Below are 27,879 nucleotides of genomic sequence, written 5' to 3' on the forward strand. Positions count from 1 at the left end.
TGTAAATTTATGCATGTAATTTTATATATATATATATATATATATATATATATATATATATATACACACACGCATAAGGATATGTAAAGGTTTTTTTTTTGGTTTGTTTGTGTGTTTTTTTAATTTTTTTTTATTAGTCACCATTAAAGGATGTGAAATATGTTTCTTGGTTCTCGCCCAAACCACGATTTTCTCTAATTGATTGTTAGCTTGCTTGAAAGTGCATGTTGCTACACCAGAGATATGAAGTGTAGTGGAAAAAGCTCAAATGTTTTAAAGGGATTTAATGTTTTATGTAAGGATTGTTGTTCCGGGAATCATCTGTTATTTTATGTAGCAAACATGGCCTACATTCCAATGTTATGGCATAATTGTGGAAAGAGTTCAAAATATTTAAAGTGAAATTGAAATATTGAAAGTGAAATTAATGTATTGAATAGTGCCATTCAGTTTATCATTGATTATATATTTAGGCTGGCATAAGATGTTCAGTATGCATATACCAATTTTTTGGACTTGCACTAAAAATAGTTTACAGTAACAGTGGTCTATGAATTGATCTTTGGCCTTTCACGAATAGATAGTGATGACCTCACGACCTCCACCTCTCACAAGCAACACTCTTTCTAGACCCTCAGTCAACACCTCAAGAAATTCCATATCTGAAACCTGTGAGTCAAAGAAACAGCCTGAGAAGTATCGATGAATTAATACAATAGATAATGGGGCAGTTTTTCCCAAATGAGGTTTCTTTCATGGCCGATTTATCTATATTCAGCCAAAACTAAGCACACTAGCAATAGACAGCTTTACAGTTTTTTTTTTTTTAACTATCACTAGGACACATTTCTCAATATGTAGGTCACTTTTTCAAAACTCTTCACACAGTGATCACAACAGCTGTGTATGTGGGCTAAACTCTGGATCATTTATCATTGCTTTGGAACAAGTTTAACATACACAGGATAAGATGTTCCTATACTTTGTGCTAGCATGTACCTGATAACTGCTGTGGGTGGTTGAAGTAGCTCCACGGAAACCAGTTAGTGAGGAAAGTATGACAGAGGAGTTCTCAAGTGAGCACCCTCCTTCAACGTTTCATTGATAAGCCCACTACGCCTTCAGAGGGCTCAATGGCGAGTTCTGGCATCTCAGAATCACCCCCTCTGTTTCCTTCCTTACCACTAAATTATTTTGGGGCCCAGCTAGGATCTTGCTTTTTCATCCATAGCCACTGGCTACTTCTTTCTGCTACCTCTGACAAGGCTTTGATGACAAGGTGTAAACTCCGCCCTCTAATCCGCATGACCCTGAGGAGTCTGGTAGTTGATGCTGCCACAAAGCCTCTACATCCCACTTTCACAGGGTACACTTTGGTACTCCAGCTGCCATGCTGTGCCTGAGCTGCTAGCTCAGCATAGTGCAAATGTTTGTTCAAATGACTCCTCCACTCCATCCTCCCAGGGCAATGTAAGCCTTCTTGGGTGACGAGGACCAAAGTACGAAATTAGGTCTTAAGGTGGTATCAGCAATCTCTAAAGGAAATACCAGTAGGTATTGGCCTATTAGGCCAAAATGGCGGCGTACATAGTCGCAGCGGCTCAGTGCTCTGTTTGTATTATTTTTTGTTGTTAAGACCTGCTGGGGTAAACCATATATCTTCTTACAACAGAGAGGAATTAATATATATCGGGAGAACATGCAAAGCACCTATAACGAGCGCCTTCCAACACTCGCACAGCATTCCACCAGGAATAGCCAGAGCACCGGCGTCTCCATGGATTGCTTCACCGAGCGGAAAGCGCCAGAGACGAAGGAGGGAACGTAAACAAAAGCGGGGCTGCAGGTCAGGAGTCTTGGCTAGGCTAAAGAGGGCTCCAAACAGACCACCATTGCCTAGTCTTTTCGTCGCGAATGCCCGATCCCTTGGGAATAAGATGGAGGAACTACATCTAGATATAGCAAGCCGGTCAACCATACGAGATAGCTCCGTGATAATTATCACTGAAAGCTGGCTACACCCGGGGATCCCAGACGCAGCAGTTGAGCTAGCGGGTCGCTCACTACATCGAAGCGACAGAACAAAGGACTCTGGTAAGAGCCGCGGAGGTGGACTTTGCATATATGTGAATGAGGACTGGTGTACAAATTCTACTATTACTGATAAGCATTGTTCACCAGACCTGGAGCTGCTAGTAGTTAAGTGTAGACCTTTTTATCTGCCACAGGAATTTACTGTTGCTGTGGTAACAGCGGTCTACATTCCACCAGACGTCAATGCTAATTTAGCACTGGGCCATATACTAGCCGTTATAGACAAACAGCAAAACAATTACCCAGAAGGCTTTTTTATCATGGATGGTGATTTTAACCATGTTAAGCTTAAAACTGTGCTACCCAGCTTTGATCAGCATGTCAAGTGTGCAACACGAGGGAATAATATACTGGACTGTGTATAGAGCCTCTCCCCTAGCACACCTGGGCCAGTCTGATCACCTGTCCCTGCTTCCAGAGTACTGCCCTGTTATTAAAAAGCAGAAACCTATTGACAGAACTATTAAGAGGTGGCCTGATGATGCATCTTTACAGCTACAAGACTGCTTTGAACTAACAAACTGGACCTTGTTTTTTTTTAAATCAGGATGTGAATGAATATGCCTTTTTCTGTTCTTTGTTACATTAGAACCTGTGTTGAAAACATTACTATTAATACACGCATCAGGACTTACCCTAACAAGAAACCTTGGATGACTGCGGAGGCACATGCCCTTCTAAGGGAGCGCAACATAGCTTTTAAATCCAGGGACAGATCATTATATAACACAGCCAGGCACAACTTGAAAAGGGGCATCAAGCAGGCTAAAGCTGTGTAGAAGGAAAAGATTGAGGGCTACTTCACCAACAAAGATCCAACACCTGTGTGGCAAGGGATACAACAAATAACCAATTACAGGGGCAGCCGTGAACCATCTACAAACATCAACGCCTCCTTGGTTGAGGAGCTCAACCGTTTCTACGCCTGCTTTGAAACACCTGGACCAGATAACAGAGCCACTCCTCCCCTTGCTGATACAGACCACACACTTACGGTAACAACAGAGGAAGTGAGACGTACCTTTAGGTCTGTGAACACTAGGGGAAGGCAGAGGGACCTGACGCGATTCCAGGAAGTGTGTACAGAGAATGTGCCCACCAACTTGCAGATGTCTTTACAGGCGCAACAGCGGCTCTACTTTTTACGAATACTAAAAAGGAACAACCTGTCTGCTGAGCTGCTTAAGATCTTCTATCAATGTTCCATTGAGAGTGTCATAACATACTGTATGACTGCATGGTATGCCAACTGCTCGAAGAAGGACAGGAAATCCCTCAATCGACTTATAAGATCTGCAGAAAAAATCATTGGACTCCCACTACATCCACTGGATGACATCTTTAAGATTCGTTGCCTACGCCGAGCGCAAAATATTTTGCAGGATGAGACACACCCCTCAAACCATCTTTTCTCCCTGCTACCAACTGGTAGGCGGTATCGGGCTATGGGAGCACGCACCTCCAGGCTGCAGAACAGTTTTATCCTCAGGGCCATCACAGAACTGAACAATTCTGCCCCTCCACCCCCCACAGCTGCACTTTTTAGATAGGGACTCTATGCAATGCGACTTCAGTTCAATGTTGGATGCCCTGATAAAGTTTTTATATTTTTTTTATACGAGGCTCTTAAGGACTTTGTTGTGCTGCCACTGCCAGGTATATCGTCCCTGAGTGAGACTCGCCTTATAGGCTATAAGTATATGTTTGAGGGAAGCTGGCAAGTAACAAAGGGGAACTCTGGATCGTCACCCAGCCACTGATGAAGATTGAAGGGTGTTAAAAGGACGTCATATGTAGCTCTGATGGTAAAAGTCAACCGACTTGCTTCCATCACCCACAGATCCTTCCGAGTAAACTTTCTCTTCTCAACACTTTCCCACTTCCTCCACTGCCCCTGCTTGCCAAGAGAGACTGACTTGGCCCACCATAAAGCCTCTTCCTGATAGCGTACTTCCTCCACCACCATTTTCCTTCGCCCCAAGGCTGTGGACTTACTCCAGCTGGCTAAGCTGTTACAAGCCCAAAGCTTCCCCTTCCTTATCGGACATGTCCCACAATGTCTGTATGTTTTAAGGATGCCATTGCCCCTACTATTGCTTTTGCTGGAACCCACTTGTGCCCAGTTCTCAAGGTTAGTGCGTTGCTGCTTACTACCCCATCTCTGGATTCCTTTAAAATCATTTGTAATCTTACTTTCACACACTTGAATTCCTCTTTTAGACTGGTAAAAAGTAGCCCATTCAGACCAATTCTGGTGAGACACTGTTGGACTCCAATCCACTTCTTAATATAACGTGTAACCCTTCTTTCCATCTTCTCCACTGCTGAGCTTGGAACCTCATAGATTGAAAGGAGCCATAGCACTCGGCGTAGCAGCCCAAACTGTACACACCAGTTCTTTCGTTATCCAGGCAATAAAGTGTTATCAATTTTTTGTAAACCACTGTTGATCTCCCTCTGCAGTTGTTATACCTCAACTTTGTCCTCCAGGCTTGCGTCATACTACCTTCCAAGACTTTTGACTGGTTGCTCAGAAACTGTTGGGTCACCCCTGATGAAGAACCTAAGGTCCGTAAGCACCCCATTGACAATAGAGATGCTATGTGATTTGTATGGTTTTACCCTTATACAAGCCCACTTGATGGTCTCTTGCAGTTTTCCAAGTAATCTCCTAGGACATGGAACAGTGGTAGTCAAGAGTTCAGATGACATCCATGAAAGCTCTGGGAAGAGGAAGGCGCAGCTTATCTACCGTATTTTCGGCACTATAAGGCGCACTTAAAAGCCTTTAATTTTCTCAAAAAACGACAGTGCGCCTTATAATCCGGAGCGCCTTATATATGGATCAATTGGTTAATTGGATCAATTGGTTAATAACGCTACGCGTTATTAAATTCACCCGCGAACTCGCGCTCGTGTCCATCTTATGCCCGCTCTGTCACACGGCCAGTTCAACTTCGTATAAATCAGGTTATGTGTGTAAGTCACGTGCCCGCTCACGAGCGCTCACTCTTACTAACAGACATACGAACAGACACACTGTCCCCGGCGCTGCTCGCGCGTCACAGAATGTTCATAAAGCGTTCCCCGTTCACAGTAACCGGGTCGTCTCATTCAAAACAGCCAGCTGTTGCTGTCAGCGAGCCGCCGCACATGAATACTCGTATGAGTCAGGCTGCGAATGTAAGTTACGTGCCCGCCCCAGCGCGCTCACGCTTACTAATAAACGCCTCGCCTCCGGCACCGCGCACTCGCTAGATTCCCTTTAGCACATCTAGTGGATGCATAACACAAACCCAGTCAAACTTTTGACTGCAGTATCTTATGCGCATTATAATCCGGTGCGCCCTATATACAGTTAATGTTCTAAAATAGGTCATTAATTGAAGGTGCGCCTTATAATCCGGTGCGCCTTATAGTGCGGAAAATACGGTACTCTCTGGCCTCCCGCAACCCATTTTGAGGCTTGAATTATGAACCCCATGGCCATGGTGAATGCCAGAGGTGAGATCATACATCCTGCCATTATACATACTTCCAGGTGCTGCCAAGTGGTAGTAAAATCTTTAGTGGTAAAACAGAACTACACATATTGGAAAGTATCTTTTACCAGGCCTGTGATGGTAACTGGAATGTGGAAGAAGCTGAAGGCAGCCCAGAGAAGATTGTGAGGTACTAAACCAAAGGCATTGGTGAGATCCAAAAAGACTACATGGAGATCCCTCTTCCCTGCTTTCGCCATTTGGATTTGTTGCCAAATCATGCTTGTATGTTCTAGGCATCCTGGGAAGCCTGATATATCTGCCTTCTGTACAGATGTACCAATGTATCAATTCCTCTGTATCTATTCAGACACCCTCCTTGCAATAATGCCAAAGGAGACTTTACCTTCCACATTCAGCAGAGAGATTGGTATGAACTGACTGATGTTTACAGCATAATTTCCCTTTGGTATTAGGACCTCACCTGCCCTGCGCCATGCTTTGGGTTCTATTCTCTTCTGCCGTGCTGTTCTCATGAGTCTTCATAAAAGGCTTAAGACATCTGGTGCATTCTTGTAAATCTCCATTAGGCCCTGGAGCTGAAGCTGTTCTTGCCTGGCCATTCTCTAAATTATGTTCTGGGTGTTTAATTGGTGGAATGTCCAATGGAATGTAAGGGGCTCATAATGTCTTGGATCAGAGTGGATGTACTTCAGATGTTCTCCAAAACTTTGTAGCTTTCAAATCTCCACTTTTTCCCCCTTCAAAGGGCACCTTTATGAGTGTAAAAAGGATCTTTGTAGAATTGAGTTCTAGTTTGTTCCTTCCTTAAAGCCTCTCCTCTGTGAAGGAAAGCATGTCGGGTCTTAATGTCAGCTTGGAATACATTAATGTCTTCTCCCTCTACCTCTCTACCTTTTCCACTTCTTCCTGAACTGTCTCCTTTCCTGAATTGCATTTTGAATGTTCTTTGCACCTTTCTTTACTTGCACACCAAAACGCTCTACACCATACTGACAGATGATATCCCCTATTACCACCAATTTCTTTCCACTGGCCCCTGCACTTGCTCTAAGATCCTGATCAAGTCAATATTAATCGTTTCCCAGACTTTCTTATCCACCAAACCTGGCCACTTCACCTGCAGTCTGTGCCCCACTTATCATTCTCTCCACTGTGGGTTTATAAAGCTGGTTGGGTTCTGCCATTGCCAACTCTGTGCTTGGGTCCTCCTTCCCTGTTACTGTTGTATTGATGCGCTGCAAGCTATGGTTTGTGTCCAGTTGCTGTACTTCAGTTGACTGATTTGATACTTTATGTAGAAAGTTGCCAATATGGGGCCTCTGACTTTCTTCTCCTAAGCACTTTATCCTTCCCTGGTGAATCCTCAACCAAAGCTGAGATTGTTTTTCTTTCCACGCACATGCACATACCTGTAATTTATGGCCCATCTCTTTTGTTGCTGTGCCAGTCTCTGCCATATTATCTTGTACCGTGCTGCTAATATTCTGTCATTTCTAGTCCAGAACCAATTACCTTATTGTCAGCCAATGAGTCTTCTTGAACCCCCACTCTTTCATACTCTAGAGGTATTCTCTTTTGTTGTGTTTAAGTAGCTGTAGGGGGTGTCTCCAACAAGCTGATCTTTCTCAGAATTCACTGGGAAAAACCTTTTAGCATCCTGTCTCTTCATAAGAGATCTGTGCTCTCTCTCAACTGCTGCTCTACCTACGAAAAACCACAAAATGCTTTCTGAAAGTCTGCTGAGAGAGAACTGAAAATGGAGTGTCAAAAGCATCTTCCACATCGTCCTGCTCTCAATCAGCGACCATCAGACACAGTGTGTATGTCCACGATTTTCAGTGTGTTCACTACTCCTCCTAATGTGTGTGCACTAACTTGGATGGGTTAAATGCAGAGGACATTTTCCAAGTATGGGTTACCATACTTGGCCTTTATATGTCACTTTCACTTCACTTCCCCAGAAAGAAGTACTTATATGACGATAAAAACCATTCCTTTCTACAATTGCTCCATTACTGAAAGACTTGCTAATGGTCACCCATTTCTATGGTTCCAGCAAGGAGACTTTAGATTACCGCTGGCCAAAGTATAGGCAGAGAAGATAGAGAGTGGGTCACAATGGTGACGATGTCCACCTTCTACCACTGTCCACACTATCCGCCCTGTTCCAGCATGGTCAGAATCCTTTAAAAGATCAGTCTGGTTGACCTGCAGCACCAACATGGTATCACAGTGAGCACAGTCTCTCCACTTCTAAACGGATGACACACAAATCATGTGTATCATCTGGTGTGATAAACCACACACAGCGTTATACATCTCATAAATATGCCAGTTATTATTTATTTTATTCCGACATATTCACAAACACACTCAAACCGCAACCTGAAGTCAAAGAAGCTGATGTTTTCTCTAGGCGGCATTTTGTAACTGATTTGTGACGTCATCTGAGTCCGGTAACCAATTAAAATTGGCATATATTCACAAGTGCTTAAAACACCAGATCATGCAAAGTGTTCCCATAGTTTTAACTCAAAAGCAGCGTTGAGTTCCACTTTGAAAGATAACTTTGTGTGTTTAAATTAAATGACCCAAGTATTAAGAAATGTGTCCTAGCGATTATAAAAAAAACTGTAATATATTACTTAGAGCATATAATTCTCTGTGAAAGGATACAGTTTTCATCTCCCTCTGTGTTACGTGGAGGTCCTGGCATGTTCAGTAGCACGAGTCTAGCATCATGGGATTTATTAACAATAACCTCATTCAGCTTCACAGCTGTGTGCATCCGCCGAACATTTGATTGGTCTCTGTAACACACACACACACACACACACAGTTTTGATTAAAACTAAGGTAGATCAATATCTTTTGCAAATGTATAAAATAAAAGTTCTATGGCTCTAGTTTGCTTTTGAGGAAAATAGGCAATGCTACATTGAAAGCAAAACAAGGAACATGTTTCAGTGATCCTCTATACGCTTACTAATAAAAAACAAATAGGTCTACTGTTCAAAGATAAAGTAAAACATATAAACTTTATTTCAGATACTGTGCAGTGGTGTATTCCAGTTCTTGTTCCTGCTTGCCTACTCACGGTTTAATGCTGATTAGTTCTCTGAAGTTTTCTGGTGCATTGCTTCGGTTTCGTCTTTCTGCTTCTATTTTTTCACTTGTCCAGGTCATCTGGTTTTTCTCTGGTAATTCTTCAATGGTTTCCTCTTCTTCATCTGAGTATAAACTGCCCATTCTGATCAATGAGTGTCTATCCTTCACTAGTTGGGCCTACATTGAAGAGCAAATTAGACCACATGTTAAAGAGCTGCTACTGCATACATTTGGCTTTTACAGTCTACAAGACATTTAATGTGTTAGTAGTATGGGTCACCAAGTATGACTTGCCTAATCCTGTGACACGAAATGCTGCATTTCATGAAATTTGGTTACACTTAAATGCAAACAACAAAAGCCAGTGGTTTTTCAGCCGAAATGTAGTCATCACATTTGGTGAACAAAATTCTAAATTACAAACTGATTTCCATGGACATAATGGTGAATGCATTTTGAATTTTGTGGATAACAGAAAACAAAATACACCCAACATGTCACAAAATGTCTTTTGTCCACAAATTAGTAAATTTGTACTGTATTAAATATGCACTGTGTCCACAAAACAATATGGATCTTAAAAATAATGTGTAAGGCGGGTGCCAGAAAGTCTGGGCTACCCCTCGAGGAAGCAAAAGGCTCTACTGAGAATTAACATTTAAACCCTCCCTTGCATAATTATGTAACGGCAACATCTGAGATGCAGCACACAGTGCAACTCAAACCTCACTCCTCGCTTTGACAATCTCCCCCTTCTCCTCCTCACCTGAAACTCACTGAAAACCCATGAAATGTTAAATGTGTACAAAAAAGTAACTATACATGTTTGGTATTATTTAAAGTGTCTCAGTGCACCTGATAAGATAGTCTCATTCTCCCAACCATAATGAAAAGCTAAAAGAAGTTACAAAATATGAGAAAAGTGATGTGTCCCTCAAAGGTGTTCCCTCCACCAGATCCTCCATTCTGATCTCACAGTTGTGAGCCCCTCACTTGGGGACCAAATCTAATTACGCAAATTGAATTATCTGGGTTTATAAGGAAAATGAGGAAAAAGGTTCACAGAGTCTGAAGGTTGACTAGCCACACAACCGTTGTGTGTAATTTTCGTTGCCAGGTAATAATTTCTATAAATTCCTCGATTTCTGAATTGTTGTCATGATATGATTAACTGATGATTTTATTCTCATGAATTGGATTTTGAATTATTGCTTCATTACCTGGTCAATAAATTGTAAACGTTTGATTTTTATTCTGACTGACTCTAAATTTGTTCTCCCAAGTAGATTAACTGGATTTGTTCTCCCAAGTAGATTAACTGGATTTGTATGCTCCCGCAAATTTGCGTCAGATTAGCAACGGCTAATACTTTGGCACTAGTTCAAGTGAACTTGTTTAGCAGAGACTGGTTTTTCCATGTTGGGCAGCAAATGCACTACTTGACCAACCTAAATTTGGGTACGTCTATTCTACCTCTGTCTTAATTTAATGTTACTTCAGATAAGTGAACGTGATAAATCACGGGCTTGGCCAATCCAAACTACAGTATTATAAGCGAAGTATAGTTGGTCAACTCATGCCTATAGTAGGGCCAAAACCCCTACTAAAGTAAAACGATTGAATTAAGTTCAAGTGTATGCAATTCAAGGGGACTAAAAAGAAAAGTGTATTGAGTGACTAGAGGCCCAAAGAGAAGGAAATGAATAGTTGAAATAAAGTCGTTATTTTTGTTTGTTTTTGCGCACAAAAAGTATTCTCGTCGCTTGATAAACTTAAGATTGAGCCACTGTAGTCACTTGGACTATTTTAACGTTGTTTTTAATAACTTTTCGGGGCTGGCAAGTTTCAATCCCTGAAGAAGCCCATGGACTAGTGAGGAGTGATCCAGCTCTCAGATTTCATCAAAAATATCTTAATTCGTGTTCCGAAGATGAACGAAGGTCTTACAGGGTTGGAACAACATGAGGGTGAGTAAATACTGACAGAATTTTCATTTTTGGGTGAACTAACCCTTTAACCTTTATTTAACTGACAAGGACAAAGAAAAGATTTTCAAAGGTTTCACTGACCAACTTAAGTGTATTTTGTAAATATAAACAAATTTTGATATTGACAGCTGCAACACACTCCAAAAACGTTAGGACAGAGGCATGTTTACCACTGTGTCACATCACCTTTCCTTTTAATTACACTTTTTAAATGTTTTTTAATGGGTTTTTAGGATACTAATTGTTGAAGTTTTGCTAGAGGAATTTTTGCCCAATCTCGCCTGATAAAAGATAGCTGGTAAACAATCTGTGGTCATCGTTGTCTGATTCTCCTTTTCGTGATGGGCCACACATTTTCAATAAGAGACAGATTTGGACTGCAGGCAGGCAGTCAAGCACATCCCTACTACGGTGTAGAGTGTCTAGAAACCACTCTGTTTAAGCATGTGCAGATTCTGCAGAATGAGGCCAGGCATTGTCTCTGTACAATCTTAACATATGCCTCCACGTCAGTGGTACCTTCACACACATGCAAGTCACCTGTTTGTACTGATGCACACCCATACCATGGCAGATGTTTGCTTTTTGTTCCTGTCGCTGATGAAAGTCTGTATGGTCCCTTTAGTCTTTGGGATTGAGAACTCGATGTCTGCTTTTCCCCAAAACAAGCTGAAATGTGGACTCATCTGACCACAATACAGATTTCCATCTTTTGGATCATCTGAGATGAGTTTGGGACCCGAGAACTCAGCGCCATCTCTGCCTTGGAACAGATGTATAGCTTTCTCCTCACATAATAGAGATATAGAGATTGAAGTGGCATTCCTTGGTGCAGCAGCAGACTGTGTTAAGTGAAATCAGTTTTCCAAAGTACTCCCGAGCCCATGTGGCTGTATTTAACACAGTAGCATGATGGTTTCTCATGCAATGCCATCTGAGGGCTCAAAGGTCATACAAAAGGGGTATCCTGCCTTGCCCTTCACAGAATGAGATTTCTCTGGATTCCCTGAATCTTTTCATAATAGTATGTATGGTAAAAGATGAAAGACCTAAATTCGTTGCAACCTTTATGTTTGGCACAAAGTGATGAGCCATGACCTATCTTTGCTGGCAAAGACTGAGAAGCTCTTTTACACCCAAACATGATACCCTCACCTATTACCAATTCACCTTCTTATTGTGGACTGTTTCATTTTTTGTTCACAATTACTATTATTATTATTTTGCCTCTCACACATCATGTCGAGAAGACGCTGTGCTCTACAGTGTGAAGGTAGGCTAAATCCAGTATTTTTTCACTGCCCAAGGACGAGCATGTGAAGAATCAGTGGTTAAAATTAATCTTTACCACAATGTCACAGCAGTATAATCCTAAACTTTTGCTGTGTTCCCATTATTTTACTGGCGACTGCTTCTCAAATCTCGGAGTTCAGTGCAGGGTTCGCAAACCGCTTGCTCTTGAAAGATGGTGGTCAAAATACTTTGTTTTGAGTTTTATATTGTGTAGGTCTCCTGCTAACTGGCTAACTCATGTTCACTGTCTTACTGAAATCACTGTCTTACTGAAATACTTCTGCTAATCAGTTGTGGGCCACTATAACCTAAAACTGACCTATTAATGCAGATTGTCTGAAAGATTAAAGGCCATGGTGCAGTTTTTTTTTTTTTTTTTTGCAATTCTCTAGTTCGTAATAAACATTTAAACAGTTATCCATTGTATTTGATGTTGTAGGGTACTCAAAAATTAAAATATAATACGGAAAAGTAGGTGATATGTTAGCATTTAGCTACAGCTTAGCGATGATTCTTATTTCTCCCACAATGCATTTCATGACGTCACATGAGGTACTCGCTGACTGTTGGACGACAGACGGAAGCCCGTGGCCCGCCTTACCATTGAGGGAGAGTGATACGAGGAGTAGCTAGCTACTGAAAGAGTGACAGTGACAGATTTATAAGTAAAGATAGATAGATAACGATAGATAGATAGATAACGATAGATAGAATAGATAACGATAGATAGAATAGATAACGATAGATATATAGATAGATATAAAGATAGATAAATAAGCATAGCATATATAGTGAGAGATAGCATAGCATAACAGATAGCTTAGAGATAGATAAAGAGTAGATCATAAATAACGTTAGTCAAAATGGTTTATTACTGGGTTTGTGGCGGGTGCAAGAACTCCAGCAAAACTGGACATAGGGTCCATTCCTTCCCCAAGGACAAAAGGATCTTCCGAAGCTGGGTGCAGTTTGTGAAGATTAGGCGGGCAGATTTTTCAGCTAGCTCTGTCACCGCCTACTCGAGAATATGCAGCGCGCATTTCAAAGAGGAGGATTATAACTCAGGGGACGCCAAGATGGTCTCACTTGGTTTAAAGAGTGAGAGAAGTGCTAAATTACTTCCTACCGCCGTGCCGTCTGTGAACGCAAACCTCTCTGCTTGCCCTGTCCCGAGGTCGAGAGACACCGTCTGCCGCAAGCGAGAAATTGCCACGGTAAGCATCATGTTAACGTTAATGTTTACAAGCTGCGTGTTAGCTAGCTCTGTGTGTATTTTGTATACCGTGCTCCCTTTGACACAGCCTCCACTAATTTACAAGCACGATCACTCTGACATTAGAAGAGCATATTTCGTGATTCACAAATAAAAATTAGAATAATAACAAAATTGCCCTGAGGTAAAAGTCCATATCATCATGAGTGTTTGGATCAGATCAAGCGGCTTTCGCAATGGTGTGTTCGCGTTTTGTTTTTTGACTGCTACGGTTCTCTTTAGCATATATTTGACCGTGACCATGTCTAAAACATTTAGTATCGCATATCTGGGTCCACAGTACTGTAATCTAAGTCAGTGGTTCCCAACCTTTTTTCTCTTGTGTAGCACCTACCCTCTTAGCATTTTTCTCACCCACTCGCACTGTTTTGATTTTGGTACGGCTGTGCCATAGGTTATTGTTTCCACTGGGAAACTAACGTTAGTTGTAGCACACACGTCCCATTTTATTGATGGACTTATGAAATGACTGGGAATATTTACTTATCGTCTTGGAATTTCAAAGATAAGTAAATAATTCTCAGTACTTCCAAGTTGAAAATAAATGATTAATTTAATGTGCTCCTGCAATGTGCTTGTGGACCCAATGTGCTTGTGAATCACTTCTAAGTATTCATAGTTTACCCACCTCTTATTTCACCACTACACCCTTGCATTTTGCTGACCCTTTTTCATATTTATTTTTGCAAGATGTTGATAGACGCCTCACAGCAGGAGACTGTGGACAGTGTAGACACTGTGGAGAGTGTCTATACTGGGGATCAGCCCTTGCCCTCCTCCACTTCTGATGCTGGGACACAGTGTTCTTTGAAGCCCCCCCGATGGTCTCACGGTAAAACTTGGGTATTTTAAGGGGTAGATATTATCATATAGTCTAAAACATTGCCAGTATCTATGCAATCAGAACATTTCCAAACACATTGATTAAATTAATACATAGCCTGTAAATGTGTTATTTTGTAGGCTTCTCTTAGCGGCGCTGCATTATAATCACAATGGCAACCGGGAGACAGCAAGGAGAAGTGATGGGACGGAGAAGTACTGCGTGCGGTATCCGCGCTTCAGAAAAGGTGCCCATGTGGTGCGTCCCATCAAAGAGGCAGCCTCATACGATAAGCAGTGTCATGCAGTTCTATCATATTTTGAGATTGCTCACGAGACATCTGTGATCACTGGCAATGATCTTTATTAAATTTTATTATTATTATGTCTGCAGGTTATGCAACATCATTGATGAAGGCCCTTCAGGAAAGCTACACCCATTCACCTGCAGCTCTTCGAGAGGTTAGCGCTAATTTGTCCTCCGATGCACCCGCCCCCATCGCAAAATCCTTTGAACAGGTTCCTAAGGAGGAGGCCGTCAGCCTCTTCCTAGCCTGGCAGTCACGCTACAAGAGAACCTAAATGCACATTATTTAAAAAAAAAAATTTCCACAGACAATTCCAATGATTTAGTAGTAAGTATTTATTTTATTTTAATTTATTTTAGTAAGTATTTATTTAGTTATCTTCTTTCCTTCTTCTGTCCCTGTCATCTCATTTGGTGGTGGTTTCCTGTATTCTGCATGTTTTGTTTTTTCTTTGTGTGCTGTTGCTTTGGTTTTACTTTCCACTAAATCATTACATTTTTTCGTCTTTGTAAGTGGCAATAATTGTCGCTGTACCCCATTCATGGGGTCCTGCATGCTGCATGTCTGCTCCTCTGTCTGTTATTTGCATGAAATTTGTTGTATGTAATTCAAAATAATTTACCAATCATTTTACCTGTGCCTTGTCAACGTCTGTGTGCGGTGTTGTCTGGGCTCACTGTGTGTCAGCTTGATGTGCTTTTGCATGTAACACTGCATATGCATTCATGAAAGAGTGTGTGTGTGTGAATGTGTGTGCGTGCGTGTGTGTAAGTGAGTGTGAGTGAGTACGAGACCCATCAGTTGACCCTCAGGTAAGACCACACTTTTGCAGGCATCTGAGAAATACATTTTTATCCTTGGATGATGCTAAGCAACTCATACATATTTTTAATTTTCTCTCATCTTGATTACTGCAATGCTATGTACACTGGCCTTTCGAAGAGTTCTTTAGCGACGCTACAATTGATACATAATGCTTCTGCCAGAGTACTAATGAAATTAAAGCGTTGCATTCCATGTATGAAAAGTGCTATACAAATAAATGTAGTAACCCTTACAAGCAATGCCAATAAACTGTTTTTACTTATTAAAATTCATGTGTTCTGTGTACTTTATAAAATTTTAAGGGCAATTGGGCGATCACAAAAGAATATTTATTTATTAATATTTATTTACAGAATTATTTTTATTCATTCTCATTCAAACGAGGCCATTGAAAGCCCTGATAGGTCTGGTCACCGCTTTGGAAGTTTTGCCTTATGGTTGAAACCACACAAGAGGGTAGAGGCATCCTTATACTCCTCCCTAAAACTCCATAAGCCCAGCGTATAGCTTGCCTGTACGCAGTGTACCGGTATTGCCTAGGGATAAGTAGGAAAGATTTGTAAGTTTTAAACTCTGTAAGTAGGTTAGAAACGTCATTTGAAGCCTGTCTCTTATGCATGTTTGTGCATGCAACACATCTCTTGTCACCTATAGCTGTTGTTCAAAGGACTCCCTGTAAAAAAGATTGGTAAAGTAAACATAAACCATGAACATACTCGTGCGTGCTGGCTTGAAGGGGGCCATGATCCTGCCTGAAGTGTGAATAAGCTATTTGTAGCACAAACGGATTCAGGCAGCATGCCTCAAATCCAGGATGCTGCGTTAGGCACGTTACATCTGCTGGCCGCGGGGTGAGATCCTCGACCAGCGACCAAAACGCGCTCACCACTCCTACAACACAAGCTCTCCACCACAGTTTCCATGGGACGACACCGCCCACACAGACACCTGCCGACACAGACGCTTACTACTCACTCCCTCTCCCGGTAAGCCTGACTGTGTCAATGACAATCAATCGCGAGCAAAACGAGTTGGCACTATCAACAATAATCACACTGAAGACATGACCAGCCTACTCGGCGTCGGCTACGGTGAAACAACATTATCACCGGAGAAAGAGGTAAAAGTTTAAAAATAAACACTCACAGGTGGGACTGTCAAGCTTGCATTATATTTATAGATCTTCTGACTAAGTTTAGGGTAACGTTACTTTTCTGAGCCAACGACATAATCACTGTCACTGGATAAAAAGAAAACGTTGACTTTCACTCGATGCTATTCACTGACAGTAAAAAAAAAAAAGTTATTGTATGCACTGCTGTTCATTGACTACTAGCTCCAGCGGTCATTGCTGCGTTTCTAAATGGTAGCAACTCACCAGGTCAGGACCAGGACCTACACCAACTCTCCATTCATTCTCCTCTGACCACGCATTTATTTGTCTTTGACGGCCATCGGCTCTCGGTATTTCCTCATTCGCCCTCTCACGTCTAAACGGTTCGAAATTGTATGGCTGTGGGCCATCATAAATGTTATCTGTGGGTCTTGCCACCTCTTCCTCATCCCAGTTAGACGCCATAGTAGTCAGTGCCAGTCTGCTAGAATTAGTTCAAGTAGCTGAGAACGGCTGAGGCTACATTCCACCGCGTCTACCTCTTGTGACGTCATCGATGAGTTGCGTAACAAATAACCGTTACTAACCAAAAACTACAATAAATAGACTTTAACACCATTTTGGAGACATTTCTAACTTTATATACATATCTTGACTGCTTTATCTACCCATTAATCGACAGTGGTGTTTAACCTGCACCATGGCCTTTAAGCATGGAGCAAGATTTGTTTTACCAACTTTTATGTTAACGAACATCAGTCATTCACGCTAGAGCTCAGCTAATGTATGCACTGTTATTGATACAGTTTTCACGTTCAATGCAATAAATTAGAAAAATACTCGGTAAATATGTACAAGTAAAATAATCAGTTTATTGATGGACATGCCCTTGTTAATGTTTATTGTAAGGAATTACAGTTGCATAATGTAGCACTAAGAAACGTCCTGCTCGAGTCGTCCTTGCGATGGAGGTTCGGGTTAAATGAATAGTTCTTCCAATGTTTCGCTCGGATTTATATGGTAAAATCAACGTCATTGTTCGTAACTGTGTTTACTAGTTTGCACCATAGACAGTACAAGAAATGGACACAGCAACCCTTTGATTTCAATGGAGAAACGTGAAGCCCAGTTAGAAGCACTCACTTCCTGATGGCTGAGCGTACTGCGCAGGCTCAAACTGAGCTTGACGACGTAGATGTGATGTGAGCAACCTGTCTGACAGTTGTAAATCTTCTAGTAGCCTTCTATCTTCTGTGCCACACACCGAAATATTTCCAATTCCTCAAAAACGTTGTTGAAATATTTTGTCCCATTGCTTTTATGGACTCTCTATCTATGGGCTTCTCCCTTGACTTTATTTCTCCATGTCCCACTGATTGCCTCATAGACATTAAAAGATTGCCTGCGAGCTTCTCCTCCTGTCTATACGGTAATTTCTCTATTGTGCGACGAGAGTCGCGTGGTTATGACGCAATCGTTAGCCTATTTTTACAAAAACTGCTTCTGCGGGGCCATAACGTAAGATACAAAGTAACGGAGCCTTTTATAAATTGTCTGTCACGGTTCATTAATCCTATGTCTCCTCCTTGTCTCGTGTTTCTGTTGTTGTGTGTGTGTGTGTATGTTGATTAGGTGGGCGTGCCCGCTCATTAGCATCATCAGCAATCACTCATCACTCCAGTCAACCGCTGCAGCTCATCTCATCATGTGTATATATACTCATCACTTTCTCATCTACCTTGTCAGATCGTTGTTTGTGGTTTCCCGGTGCTGTTCCAGTCTACGTCTCGAGTCTTGTGCCTTCCTTGTTCCTGTTCATGTTCCTGTGGATAACGTTTGGATACTTCTCGTCACTGGACTCATTCACCGCACCGCTGCACTCTCTTCACCAGATCCATCTGACCATCGGGGTCCCTGCACCACTAACCTGTCTTCTCTGGACTTACTACCAACTACTTCATTTACAATAAATGTTTCACTTGCATCTTGCTTCCTGTTCTCATTATCCCTGACAGAATGATCTTACCATCATGGAAGCAGCGAGTGGTTCAAGTTCACTAGACGCATTCGTGAACAGCAGCATACAGAATGGACAAGCAGGAGAAAAATCTCAATGATACAGCTCGCGCCGTTCAGGCTTTAGTGTTGCAGGTGTCCCGGCTCACCCAACAGATCCAACAACTTCGGATTCCCACTGCGCCACCCGCACCACCGATTCCCCCAACACCACCAGCGGAACCCTCCCAGTCAGAGCCTCGTCTGCCGGTTCCTGAGTCCTATTCAGGTGAATCAAACTACTGTCGGGCTTTCTTAACGCGATGTGAAATGCATTTCTCTCTTCAACCCAGGACATTGCAGGAAGAGCGAACCAAAGTCACGTTTGTCCTGACATTGCTGTCTGGGAGGGTGGCGCTATGGGGAACGGCAGTGTGGGAAAATCACGATGAATGCTGCTCCTCGTTCCAGCGGCTCTCTCGATCGATCCGCTGTGGGAAGAGAAGCTGCCAGGGTGCTGGCGGATCTACGGCAAAGTGAGAGATCCATATCTGACTTTTCGATTGAGTTTCGAACCCTGGCAGCAGAGACCCAATGGAACGAGGAGGCGCAGTGGGACATGTTCCTGCATGGGCTGGCTGACCGCGTCCAGAAGAAAATCTACGCCATGGATCTTCCCACCAAGCTCAATGATCTCATTGCTCTGGCCCTGAGAGTAGACGCACGTCTTTCACGAATGGATCAACGAATTCAACCTAACCGTCCTTCTGGAAGGATCGAGGGACAGCGTTCTGGAGGCGGGGGCGCGGTCAGCCCCGTTTACGATCCTGAGCCCATGCAGGTGGGTCGAGCCCGGCTTTCCCGGGAGCAGAAGGAGAGGCGGAGATCCCTGGGCCTTTGCATGTACTGTGGAGTAGCTAGACATTTCGTTTACAGTTGTCCGTTAAAAGGCCCAGCCCGACAGTCGGGTGGGATCTCTGCCGAGAAGACCTCATCCACATCTACTCTCCTACCGGTAAGGCTCCGATGGTCTACTCACCTCCACGACTGTCGGGCACTTCTGGACTCAGGGGCAGAAGGTAATTTCCTGGACCACAACTTTGCGCGCACATTTCAAGTTCCCCTCAGACACCTTTCGCACCCGATTGCAGTACACGCTCTCAATGGTCAAAGACTCCCCACCATCTCACTGGCCACCAAAGACATCACCCTTATCACATCTGGCAACCATACCGAGACATCTCCTTTTACATTCTGGACACTCCTCTTGCACCCATCGTTCTTGGTCACCCCTGGCTCACCAGTCACAACTCCAAGGTGGACTGGCAGCTCAAGTCTGTGTCACGTGGAGCAGTTATTGTCATAAGTCTTGTCTTGTCTCTGCTTGTCCGTCTGTTTCTGTCCCTGTGTTTCAGGAGGACGCAGTGGATTTATCTAACGTGCCCACAGAGTACCTGGACCTGAAGGAGGTTTTCAATAAGTCTCGGGCTGCTTCTCTTCCCCCGCATCGTCCCTATGACTGTGCTATAGAGTTACCGCCAGGTACGTCTCCGCCTAAGGGCAAATTATATTCACTCTCTGTCCCAGAGAGAGAGGTCATGGAGAAATACATTTCTGATTCTCTAGCAACGGGATTCATCAGTCCTTCCTTTTCTCCAGCGGGGGCGGGGTTCATTTTTGTGGGGAAGAAGGATGGATCATTGCGACCTTGTATTGATTACCGGGGGTTGAATAACATCACGGTAAAGAATACTTATCCTTTGCCGTTGATGTCTTCAGCCTTCGAGAGGTTGCAAGGAGCATCTATCTTCACGAAATTGGATTTAAGGAATGCTTATCATTTGGTCCGCATCAGGGAGGGGGATGAGTGAAAGACCGCGTTTAACACCCCCAGGGGGCACTTTGAATACTTGGTTATGCCGTTCGGCCTTTCCAACTCCCCAGCGGTCTTCCAGGCACTTGTCAATGACGTATTGCGAGACATGGTCGATCAGTTCATATATGTCTACCTGGAGGACATATTGATTTTTTCATCGTCTCTCCAGGAACACGTGCAGCAAGTCCGACAAATGCTTCAGAGGTTGCTAGAGAATGGGCTTTTTGTCAAGGTGGAGAAATGCGTTTTTCATGCACAGTCTGTTCCTTTTCTAAGCTACATAATCTCGGTTGAGGGAATGCGCATGGATCCTGAAAAGGTTATGGCTGTGGTGGATTGGCCAAGTCCAGATTCCCGTAAGGCCCTATTGAGGTTCCTGGGATTCGCCAATTTCTACCGGCGTTTCATTCGCAATTTCAGCCAACTAGCCGCACCTCTGACCGCCTTGACCTCCCCCAGAACGACGTTCAGGTGGTCAGACGCAGCCGAGGCGGCGTTTGCTAAACTGAAGGGTTGCTTCGTTTCAGCCCCCATCCTGATAACCCCTGATCCATCACGTCAGTTCATGGTGGAGGTCGACGCGTCAGAGGTGGGGGTAGGTGCAGTGCTATCCCAGCGTTGTCCTTCAGACTATAAGATGCATCCTTGCGCGTTTTTGTCTCATCGTTTATCCCTTGCCGAACGTAATAATGACATTGGCAACAGAGAGTTGTTGGCAGTCAAGTTAGCATTGGAGGAGTGGCGCCAATGGTTAGAAGCGTCGGGGGTACCTTTTATCGTCTGGACCGACCACAATAACTTAGAATACATTCGGACTGCTAAAAGACTAAACTCCAGACAGGCTAGGTGGGCTCTTTTTTTCGGTCATTTTGATTTTACTCTCTCGTACCGCCCGGGTTCCAAGAACATCAAACCCGATTCTTTATCACGTATTTTTGACCGTTCCGAACGCCCATCTACTCCCGAGTGCATTTTACCAGAGAATCTATTCATCTCTACACTCACATGAGAGATCGAGTCGAAGGTCAAGAAGGCCTTAGAAGGGGTAACGCCTCCGATCCGTTGTCCACCAAATCGTTTATTTGTGCCTGAGGGTTTACGGTCCTGCGTCATTCAGTGGGGACATTGTTCAAATGTGGCTTGCCATCCTGGGGTCAATCGCACTAAGTTTTTAGTCAAGCAACAATTCTGGTGGCCTCTCATGGCTCGCGATGTTCACAGTTTTGTTTTGGCTTGCTCAGTTTGCGCCACAGGTAAGACTTCCAATCGGGCCCCAGATGGGTTACTTCAACCGCTGCCGGGGCCTTCGAGACCCTGGTCCCATATCGCTCTAGACTTCATCACCGCCCTCCCACCCTCCCTGGGTCACACTGTAGTTCTGACCGTGGTGGACCGATTCTCGAAGGCGGCCCATTTCATTCCCTTACCCAAATTACCCTCAGCCAAGGAGACAGCGTTGATTGTCGTTAACCACGTCTTTCGGCTACATGGCCTCCCGACAGACGTGGTTTCTGACAGAGGACCCCAATTTGTGTCCAAATTTTGGTGAGTTTTGTAAATTCCTGGCTGCGACTGTCAGTCTGTCGTCCGGGTTCCATCCCCAGAGCAATGGTCAAACTGAGCGAGCCAACCAGGATTTGGAAAGAACGTTGCGATGTTTAGTGTCCAAGAATCCTTCCTCTTGGAGTCAGCAACTGTCTATGGTGGAGTACGCCCACAACACGTTGCCAATGTCATCCACGGGCCTATCACCGTTTGAGTGTAGTGTAGGATACCAGCCACCTATTTTTCCTAGTCTGGAGTTCGAAGTCGCGGTCCCCTCCGCACATGCCTTCGTCCAGAGGTGTCGCCGCACTTGGACTAGAGCCCGTGAGACTCTACTCCAAGTGAGGCGAGCACCAAGGCCCAAGCCGATCGCCACCGGTGTAGGCCTCCCGTATACGTCGTCGGTTCCAAAGTGTGACTTTCTACCAAGGACATTCCTCTCCGCTCTGTTTCAAATAAGCTGGCGCCTAAATTCATTGGCCCATTCTCTGTCACTAAAATCATTAGTCCGGTGACAGTCCGCCTCAATCTTCCTCCAGTGTACAGGAGGATTCACCCCGTCTTTCATGTATCCAAAATTAAGCCCGTTTTCTTTGCTCGCATTAATCCGCCAGTCCCTTTTCGTCTTTGGACGCCTCAGATGTAAAGTTATTCATTGTCAAAGTGACGCCAAAATGAATTGGAGTCAATGGAATGCTAACAGCAGGTGATGGTCTGCTACAATGGGGGCCCCCGGGAGGCTTTAGTTTCCGGCTGATGGATTACCCCCTTGGTTTGCACATGAGTTTACGGTGTAGGAGCTGAGCAGAGCTGACGTTGTTATGGCTATGGGCATTTTTGTTTTTGACGCGCGCTGTACGCAGTGCCCAATCACAACAGACTGAGCTGTCTCGCCAATCAGAGCAGTATAGCTTGCGGAAAGGAGGGATTTAGAGATATTGATTCATCTGAAGAGTCATTTGAGAATCATTGAAAATGTGGTGATGTGCAAATGTATATTATGAGAAAATTAAACAGTTTTTTGACCTTTGATGCATGTAAACCTGTTGTAGGAGACTCCAAAACAACATTAGAAAACTTTAAAATAATAGGGGACCTTTAATAACTTCTGTATTCTTCAGTTGGTAAAAGACAATGTTAGTACAGAACAGACATAATAAATGTGAAGGTTGCTGTACTTCTCTGTCTCTCTCTGCACAGGAAAGCCTCATTTGTTTTAGCATCTGTGACCTTTGTTCCATCATCAGTGTCCGTTCATACGTATATGCTGAGATGTCGCTGTCGTGCTGCAAATAAAAACATTTGAAAGAATGAAATTATAATTGCATAAATGTTTGTGATGTGTAGGATGTATAAATAGTTAAGAAAGTGTTCTGTATACCATCTCAACCACTTCCACCTCTGCTTCTAATCTCAGCTGGTACAGGAAGGTTGCCAGGTCCTTCTTCATCTGAATACTGTTATCGTCCATTTGAGCCACAGTGAAGATCCGCATCTTACATTTACGCCAGACCTGAAGTACAAGAAGAAAAACAAATATATATATAAACATAGCAAAACCACAACGTACTTATACCACACCCACAATAATTGTCAAACAATAATACAAACGGGGGATAACTGCATAATTGCATAATTACAAGTATACAGTTATGCACTTTTAAGAGCTTGTACAACATATAAAGTTGAATATGTAAACTTCACATTCCAAAATCTATCATTACAGAAGGCATAATACATTTCAGGTTCATTAGGGGGGTTTAATTAAGTATTTTCTATATCAAAATGGTAGGTGGATCCTGTTATAGAATAAGAAAACCCTAACAAAGGGTTGTTTGGGCTGATACATTAGTGTTTTTTAAGATGTAGCCCTGTCTTACAATAAAAGCATTTTACCTTTCTAACTAATATGAGTGTCTGGACGTGGATTTCCTTGTTCTTCAACAGGACATACCTAGCATTTTTTATATTTTGTTCCCCTTCTGGAGCATCCTTTTGTTTGTGAGATATTTTCTTTATGTTGTATTTTTTATGTTGGTACAGATATAATGCTTAAAACAATATGAATATTACTCTTATCAACAGTATTGTTTTTAAAATACAAACTGTGAGCAATTTTATGATACATTTGAATGTTAATGGCTTATTTTAAATTGCTAATAATACACCTTATGTTGTTTGAGAAGGAAAGGCAGGAGCATGAGCATTCCACCATCATGTACAATCCACCAGACGTCAATATATCCATCAGTAAAGCGCTCATGGTTGCTGGGATAGAATGACACATTTTTTGGGACCATCAGAGCCAGGTGGGCAGCTGTAGTACAGCGTACTGTATCTACAGTTGAGAGAATATGAAAGGGGAGTAGATTAACATCAGCCTGTTGTGTTTCAGTGAAGACAATAACAAGTGCACATCATTCATATAAATCGTGTTCTTACTAATAAAGGTTTTCCAAGCCCGTGGGTCTTCACTTTGTCTCCAGCCATATGGCCAACCCATAACAACTGTGTTGTGCTTCATGCCCCCTAGACCGCAGGACTGGATCAAATGTGCAATCCCCTCTCTCACTTTGGAGGCTACCACCACCTGACAGAAGCCCTTCACCCGCTCAATCTCCATCATGTTCTTTATTGCCTGGTGAAGGGTACAAACACAGCACAACTATGGAAACCTACTATAAAATCAATATTCATTGCCTCTAATATATAAATGTTGCCTCTTATTATTTCTTGAAAAAAACACTAGACCAAATTTCTTGCCAACTACAAATTTTGAATATGGCTGCAAAGTTATAAAGTACACACATATATATATATATAGGTAGTGGTGAAAAGTGATGTCTGGAAGGGATAATTGTTTGTAATGACTCTACAAGTTTGATTAAACCATTAAAATATGAAGAAAATATTTATTATTTTTTTAAATATTAGGGAAGAACAAAATGTCAATTTTCCTAAGCTGGACATCACTTTTGACCACTACTGTATTTGCATCTGTAATTTAAAAGCACAGTGCACAAGGTGATGATAAAAGTGCATGTAAATCAGGAATCGTCACCTGTTCTGATGCTTGTGTTTCCCCATAGCATTCCAGGAAGTTTCCCTGTATCACAGAACCTACGATGGTTAGGCCTTTTCCTGCCTTCAGCTGTGAGGCAAAGGTAAGCATTCTGGGATACTTTACATGTAGATCCTCATCCAACTTCAGCAGAACCAGCAGCTGTGGCCTATTAAAAATATTTTATTTTAATGTGATTGTAGTGTAATTATTTATATGAAAAAGCAATACATTTAAAAAAAGTGACTGTGATGAAGTTTATATTGTTATAAAAATATTTCTAAGTAAAATAAAGGCTGATTTCTTTTGAACATTCTATTCATCAAAGAATGCTGAAAAAGTGCATCATGGTTTCCACAAAAATACTAAGCAGCACAACTTTTTCCAAAATAAATAAGAAAAAAAAAATGCTTGAACACCAAATCAGCATATTAGCCTGAAGACTGTAGTGATGGCTGCTGACAATTCAGCTTTGCAATTGCAATCACAGGAATAATTTAACTTTTTGGTAATAGCCTTGGTGAACACGAGAAACTGACCAACCCCAAACTTTTGAACTGCAGTGTTACTGTCAGTACAATCACTGTTTGAAGTATGCAGGAGTATATTATTCAAACAATATCCTCCTGCTTCTTAAACATTATTTAAATAAATTATTTGAAAGTGTGTTTTTTTTTTAAATTATCAGCTGATAATATTTTAAATTAGCTTCACCACCTCCAGTTTTTGGTGTGGGGGGGTCCAGCTTCTAGGCGAAGAAGTGAGTAACGGGCGGCACTAAGAGACAACCCGCGGATCCCATCCCCCCACTCCTTCTCTGCTCTAAAAGAGAGAAAAATATACAAGACTGAGATTTGTAAAGTAAAGATGAATAATTGGTGATTGCAGTTTAATTTCAGATCTCAGGTTAACGGATGTAATTAGGAATCACTTACCCCTGGTACTCAATGTACTTGTAGATCATACCAGCAATGCCCATTGCTACAATGGCATAGTACCAAGAGGAGATAAACATAAGAGCTAAACACATACTCATGCCCAGAAAAGACAGAGCCCTGAAAGAGAAAAATATATTTTTTAAAAAACTTATTATTTTACTCTACACTTCAAAAGCGTGACCTGTTTTATTAAAGGTCATTTTTAAATAATTACAGGAAGTGAATAACAGGTATCAAGGGCTGAGTTCCAGTGAGTTTTGTGATCAGAAGTTTGAGTTGAATTTAAATGTCACTACAAGAGAAGTTCTCAAAACATTTACAAATATGATCATCACATAAATGAATGCACACACAATCGAAATGCAAACTTACCAGTGGTAGTATCTAAACCGTGGTCTCCAGTTTGGCGTTCTTAAAAGTGTTTGTACTGCACAAGCCAAGTTTACAAAAAGATAACACATCAGGAAAAACCTGTCAAGTGAACAAGCATTTATACATATTAGAATTAGTTACATGTAATACATGTAATGGCAATCCAGGTAAAAAACATTATGGTATGAAATTAAATGGGGGGGGGGGGGGGGGTCCTCTGTTTAAAAGACATTTAATATTCATTAAAATTATCGATTTGACTGCACTGACACTATTGGATAAGAACAAAACTTTGACAGAATTGAGCTGGATGATGACACAACTCTTCTTATTCAACTTTGTTTTAAATTTACATAGTTGCAACATCAACACCGTTATTGAACAGAATTGAATAAACACAACTGACTCGAGCTGAATAATGACACAATTGACTTTCATAGAACTGCTTATAGCTGAATTAAACTCATTTCATTATTAATGAACTTTACCCAGCTATTGAACTGAACTGACACAAGCAGAATAATTATACTATTGTCTTCTGTAGAGCACCGTTAAAGCATAATTTGGATTAGTCTCATATTTGATGAAGTTTGCATCAGTAATAGTTAATTTTCTGTTTATTACTGTGAAGTTCCTTTGAAACAATCTGTATTATTATATAAAGTGCTATATGAATAAAAAGGTGACAACTTGATAAGAAGCAACTATAAATTGATCTAGCCTTCATTTTACAAATAAGATCTATTTTCAAAAGAATTCAATACACATTTCAAAATATGCTTTAAATGTATCAAAAAAGACAACAAAATTAAATAAATGAATAAGAACCCATTAACATTTGATTTTCAAATATAAAAAGGAGATCTTAAAACGCTGTTTAAATAATTTATTTTGTGTGAATTGAATCTGTGTGTGTATATTTGTGGTGTATCCTCACATGGAGAGAATAGGAGCGACCATATCCAGTGATGCAATGAGGATGCCGAGCTCTGCTATGAGTCCCGTCAGCAGCAGAGCCCACGTGGGCTCTCCATTAGCTTTTCCGTGTCCAAAGACCTGTGCATGTGCAAACACATGAACACACAGGGATGGAAAGTAACAGTCAGCTGCTAGCATCACATATTTACATTTTAGGAACAACATTTTACATATGACATGCAAATGTTTGCTTTTATAGCATTTGTGGTTTGGCTCAAAAAGGAAGTAACCATAATCCAGAAACTCACAATACGCACATGTATACACACATCAAGTTTATCAGTCTTGTTTTAAGTTTTAAAACACAAAAAATGCTGCAATTTTATTCTGTGTACTTGTTATTGTAATGAATAACATCAACATGATGAAAAAGCGTGTTATTTAGATATTTTGTGATCATAAATCAGAAGATCTCTCACTCTAAGGAAAGGGATGATGTTATCTTTAGCAATGGCTTGCAGGAGGCGGGGAGCTCCGGTCAGGGACTGAAGACCTGCACCCACTGTGGAGAAGAATGAGCCAATCACAATGACCCAAGGAGAGGGCCAAGACAGTGTGCCAACCACCAAGTTTTTTCTGACTGCATCTCCAAATCTAAAAAGACATACACAAGAACACATAAGACACAACATGCTTGTTTCCATTTAAAAGTTTGTATTTGTACGCTCTAGATAGATAACTTACTTATCTCTCAGCACCGCACCTTCAATACAAGCCCCAAACAGAACCACAGAGCTGAAATCTGTCAAATGAGTCATGGAATTCTATGTAACTTTGAATGCA

General features: G+C 42.0%; 1 protein-coding gene across 2 annotated transcripts in view; it reads right to left on the reverse strand.

Moving 5' to 3' along the window:
• Window positions 1–90: 90 nt before the first annotated feature.
• Window positions 91–27,879, reverse strand: part of slc12a4 (solute carrier family 12 member 4) — a 39,385-nt gene continuing 11,596 nt past the window's right edge. For both annotated transcript variants that reach the window (XM_077228847.1, XM_077228848.1), the window contains 14 exons: window positions 27,781–27,838; window positions 27,516–27,690; window positions 27,056–27,174; window positions 26,119–26,217; window positions 25,744–25,863; window positions 25,526–25,630; window positions 24,809–24,977; window positions 24,190–24,385; window positions 23,916–24,085; window positions 23,129–23,260; window positions 22,926–23,033; window positions 8,698–8,885; window positions 8,277–8,410; window positions 91–662 (listed from right to left, as the gene is read on the reverse strand). In XM_077228847.1, the coding sequence (XP_077084962.1) occupies window positions 571–662; window positions 8,277–8,410; window positions 8,698–8,885; window positions 22,926–23,033; window positions 23,129–23,260; window positions 23,916–24,085; window positions 24,190–24,385; window positions 24,809–24,977; window positions 25,526–25,630; window positions 25,744–25,863; window positions 26,119–26,217; window positions 27,056–27,174; window positions 27,516–27,690; window positions 27,781–27,838 (1,865 nt within the window). In that variant the 3' untranslated portion in view covers window positions 91–570. The remainder of the gene's footprint in view (window positions 663–8,276; window positions 8,411–8,697; window positions 8,886–22,925; window positions 23,034–23,128; window positions 23,261–23,915; window positions 24,086–24,189; window positions 24,386–24,808; window positions 24,978–25,525; window positions 25,631–25,743; window positions 25,864–26,118; window positions 26,218–27,055; window positions 27,175–27,515; window positions 27,691–27,780; window positions 27,839–27,879) is intronic.

The sequence above is a fragment of the Siphateles boraxobius genome, unplaced genomic scaffold (assembly GCF_051911475.1).
Source record: "Siphateles boraxobius isolate OS27281-9 unplaced genomic scaffold, OSU_SipBor_1 130, whole genome shotgun sequence".
NCBI classification, from domain to species: domain Eukaryota; kingdom Metazoa; phylum Chordata; class Actinopteri; order Cypriniformes; family Leuciscidae; genus Siphateles; species Siphateles boraxobius.